Source organism: Halyomorpha halys, unplaced genomic scaffold (genome assembly GCF_000696795.3).
Source record: "Halyomorpha halys isolate HHAL.00 unplaced genomic scaffold, Hhal_1.1 Scaffold495.1, whole genome shotgun sequence".
NCBI classification, from domain to species: Eukaryota; Metazoa; Arthropoda; class Insecta; order Hemiptera; family Pentatomidae; genus Halyomorpha; species Halyomorpha halys.
The window spans coordinates 8,175-12,896 of NW_027109484.1; the positions used below are offsets into that span (position 1 = coordinate 8,175).

The following is a 4,722-nucleotide window of genomic DNA, read 5'->3' on the forward strand; positions in this document are numbered from 1 at the left end:
GGAATATTCTCATGACAAAGACACCTTACTATATACAACGTTATAATGAAAAAAAAATTAAGTAAAAATTTCAATTCTTAATAAAAAACTAAAAGTAAAGTTAATAACAAAAACAATGACATTTATGGATTTTTTTAAAATTTATTTATTGATATTTACAACTGTATAAAAAATACAAGTAAATTTGATCATAATGACATAATGATGTACATAGGATGTAGAGAAACTACCTAGTAGTAGAACTCTAAAAACAGTTTACAATATAAGGTCATGAGGCCATCTTCTTTTCAGGTGCCTCCGTGGATTGCCAGGAATGGAAGAGGAAGCAAGGTTAGAAACTAGTGGGTTAAGGTGGTTAAGGAGTTTATTATGGAATAATATTGGGTTCGGGCTAGATCGGTTATTATTTTTATTTTAAAGTTAGAATATTCAACAACTCCGAATGAAAAAAATCCTATATATTTATAGAAATAAAAGAGAATAGTTTTTTTTTCTTACACCACAGGAAGTGGGCTATTATGCCATTTTCTCTCTCGCAGGCCAATACAATTTTACTTTTCCTCTTAGTTGGTTCGCATCCTGCTCAACATCTTCTAGACCAATACACGTTAAAAGATGGTATCCATCAATGTCTCCTATGGTGCATAGAGGACAAGGGGAATCTACGATGTCAATGCTATGGAGGTGTTTTTGGAGCAGATCATGTCGTGTTACTAAGCGAAAACAACCATTCTCTCAGCTCTGTTAAGAATGCGGGGGATTCGTATATCCTAATGCAGTAGGCACTTCCATATTCTATGCCCACAACAGCCCATAAAAGAGAATATTACATTATAAAAAAAGTAAATAATGAATAATAATTAGAAAAATTCTTTCTAAATCTCAGCCCTATTGGATTGACTGGGTTTATTACAAAACACGATTACTGAGGACATTCCTGGAATTATTCCGCACATTAATTACTATCAGTCGTTGCGATCATATATTTTAAATATGACAAATATTACATCAAAACTTCTATGTTACATCAAGAAAAGAAAGAATTTCTACATCAAGAAGACGAACTTAATTTTTATTTCATTAACTGGTTTTATGAATGAATCGAATTCAGTGTTTCTGAAGTCTGAATATGCATATCTTCAGTATCATTGATGTCCAATTACTTTTAATGTAATTGATGGATTGTTAATTTCATCAATCATATATAATAATCGTAGTGATGGTAATGCAATAAAGATTAATATAACTGCTGGTATTACTGTTCAAATTAATTCAATTGTTTGTCCTTCTAATGAGTATCGATTATAAAGATAAGATACACTGTATACACTATATAAAGATAAGATACACAAATAGGCAAAACTGATTTATTTGTGCCGACGTTTCGACCTGAATTTTAGGCAATCTTCAGGGTGACCTGCGAGGGGTTCTCGTCGAAATATATATAAATTTCAAAAAGTCGGAGCAAATAAAGTTTAGCTTAGTGTTTCAACAGTCCCGAAATTATTCCTTTCAATATAAACTCCCAAACCCACTAGTGTCTAATCTTGCTTCCTATTCCATTCCTGTCAATCCTCCGAGGCGCCTGAAAAGAAGATGGCCTCGTGACCTTATATTGTAAACTATTTTTAGAGTTCTACTACTGGGTATTTCTCTGCATGCTGTATCATACCATTATATCATTATGATCAAAGTTACTTGTTGTATTTTGTATACAGTTATCAATATCAATAAATAAATAAAAATAAAAAAATGTTTAAATTAATTTTGGACTTGAATATTTTTAACCATATGCCATAAAACTATATGACTTAATACGTCATGTTTAGTTTTTCTTTTAATCTAATTTAATATCAGAGAGGCAGCATAACTCAACTCGCTTTCAAAAACAAAAATTAAGTCAAAAAGAGCACATCCACGGATAGCTTTACGTTGAGCTTAATAGCAATATCAGCCATTGTAATCTAATCTGAGCGAGAAACCCAGCTATTGGATCGTCCCCTATTCCTCTTCCACGGCCCTGGTCCATTATAAGACATGCCTTTTTGGCTTCACTTTTCCTGTCAGCTTTTCCTCTCCATTATACTCCGTCCTTCAACACTAATATACAATAAAGGCATTTATGAGCTTTAGTGTAACATGCTAAAGTGTGTTAAATGAAAAAAAACTATATATAATCATACACTTTCTTGGGACTGGTTTTTATTGTTTAAATAACATAAGTCCAACGTTTCGGCCAATTCGACCATTCTCAAGAACAGTCTTAGATACAATTTTAGAACTACATCAATTATGCAGGCTATTATGCCAGGTCATTAATTTCGATCCACAACTTCCCTATTTTGTCAATCCTCATATTAAATTAAAATTCAAAACTTTTTATCACAGTTAATTTTCATTATTATAATTTATTACACATGGCTTATGCGGATGATGTAGTCATCACAAGGAGAACCAAAAAAGCACTGGCCGGTGCAGTAGAAGAATTCAAGAGAGCAGTACAAGATTTAGGACTTGATACAAATAGTGAAAAGACGAAATATATGAAAACCTCTAGACAGACCGGGGAGAGAAGAGATATTGTGGATTTGGGGGAAAACGTGTTTCACAGTTGCAGTACTTTCAAGTACCTGGGAGGAGTTGTGACGGAGAACAATAATTTAGAAGTAGAAATTAAGGGCAGAATGGTAGCAGGAACCAGATGTTTCTATGCCCTGCAAAAAGCTCTCCGATACAAAAGTCTTTCAAGGAAACCAAAACTTTTGTTGTACAAAACAATAATTAGGCCAGTGGTGATTTGTGGCCAGTGAGACATGGACTCTAACCAAGGAAAATAAAAGAGCTTTACTGGTTAGGGAGAGAAGAGTCCTAAGAAAGATCTTTGGAGCCGTTAAAGAGGTTGAAGAATCTGAACCAATGACGAAATAAAGGAATTGTATGGAGAGCCTGATATCCTCTGTGCTATTAAGAAGAGCAGGCTAAGATGGTTGGGGCATGTGGAAAGGATGGATATACCTACCTAAAAGGATCCTAAATGGTGCACCAAGAGGAAAAAGGAAAAGGGGCAGACCCAGGCATCGGTGGCTGGATGATTTGAGAGGAACGGGTGTTGAAAATTGGAGGAGTCTCGCTGGGGACCGCGAGGCATGGGAAAAAATGGTGGCAGAGGCCAATGTCCTATAAGGACTGTAACACCCAACAGTGAAAGAGTGAGTGAGTGATAATTTATCACAATAATATTTTTTGATATTATATATTGTGATATAAACCCAGATATACTATGCTGTCTGCTGGTCTATTCTCGCACCATGCTACCCTATAGAATTTAGGGAGAGGACTCTTGTTTTTTGTTGCTTCTGAAGGATAATAATAATTTGCCGATAATTTCTATTGGACTCAAATAATTTAAATTCATTAATTTTGGATAATTATTGCAGGTAATATGCTAATCCTGGCATCCAAATGGAAACATATATCAAACAGTGTAAATTCAAGTAGTCTTTAATATAAAGTTGAAATGTTTGTCCTCAATGACAACCTGGGCAGTGCGACATGAGATGCTCACGACAGTATATGCAATTATGTGACATAACATTATTTATTTATTTATTTATTATTATTATTAACATTATTTTGGTGTTGAAATAAAAATTATTACGACTATAAACCTGTAATTTTGTATACATGTTTGTTATTACATTGGCTTACATAATACATAAATATGACATACTGTCCTGCAAATACATGAATGATAATTCAACTCATTTAACGTCGCTGCACTATCGGAATGCAAGATGGAAATTTCAATGAGGACAAATCACAGACTATCACCTTGACCCCCCACTTGTTAACTCCTAATAGGTTCCTCAAGAAAAAAATTACTACTTAAGGTTACCATTGGCGAAGTAAGAGAGCACGAGAAACTGACGAGTAAAATAGAACCTTCTCGAAGTAGCTCACAAATATACGGCTAAAAAAAGACTTATTTAATAAAACAATAAGTTTGAAATTCGCTCTAATATTTGATTTTTCTTTTACTTTCAGCCACTTTTTCGATATAAAAAACAAAAGAAAAAGTGCCCTTTTATAGAATCGATTTTTTTACGATTTAGATTAAACTTAGTACGCCAATGTACAATTGAATGACTATACAATAATATAATATACTAATAAAAATAAATAAATAGACTACGCTGTAGTATAAAATACTAATAAAACCTTTTTACTCAATTTTTTTTAATTTATTTAATGTAATTTACATGTTTTATATACACTTGAAAATCTTGGGAACTACCCATCGGTGGTACTTCAAACGTTAATTTAAATTAGAAGGTCCCATGGCCATCTTCTTTTCAGACGCCTCGGAGAATTATCAGGGATTGTTAACGATGAATGATTAAGAATTAATGGGTTAGGATGGTTAAGGAGTTTGGAATGAAAAGAGACATATCTCTTTTGGGCCAATTCTGCAACGAATGGGATGTTAAGGTCTTTGTGTATGAGTTTATTTGTAATGTAATAAGGAGCATCAAGGATTTTACGTAGGATTTTGGATTGTAAGGGTTGGATGCGGGAGGAATTTGATGGTTTGGTGGAGCCCCAGAGCTCAATTCCATATGTCCAAATTGGTCTGATTATCGTAGTGTATACTAATTTTTTGTAGTGAATAGGAAGTTTAGAGCGTTTGTCAAGTAAGTGTTGTAGCAATCGGAATCTACGAGC

General features: G+C 33.7%; 1 protein-coding gene across 1 annotated transcript; it reads left to right on the plus strand.

Moving 5' to 3' along the window:
• Positions 1–2,417: 2,417 nt before the first annotated feature.
• LOC136795830 (uncharacterized) lies at positions 2,418–2,810 on the plus strand. Its single transcript, XM_067047673.1, has one exon. It carries the CDS (start codon positions 2,418–2,420, stop codon positions 2,808–2,810), a length of 393 nt encoding a protein of 130 aa, XP_066903774.1.
• The last annotated feature ends 1,912 nt before the right edge of the window (positions 2,811–4,722 follow it).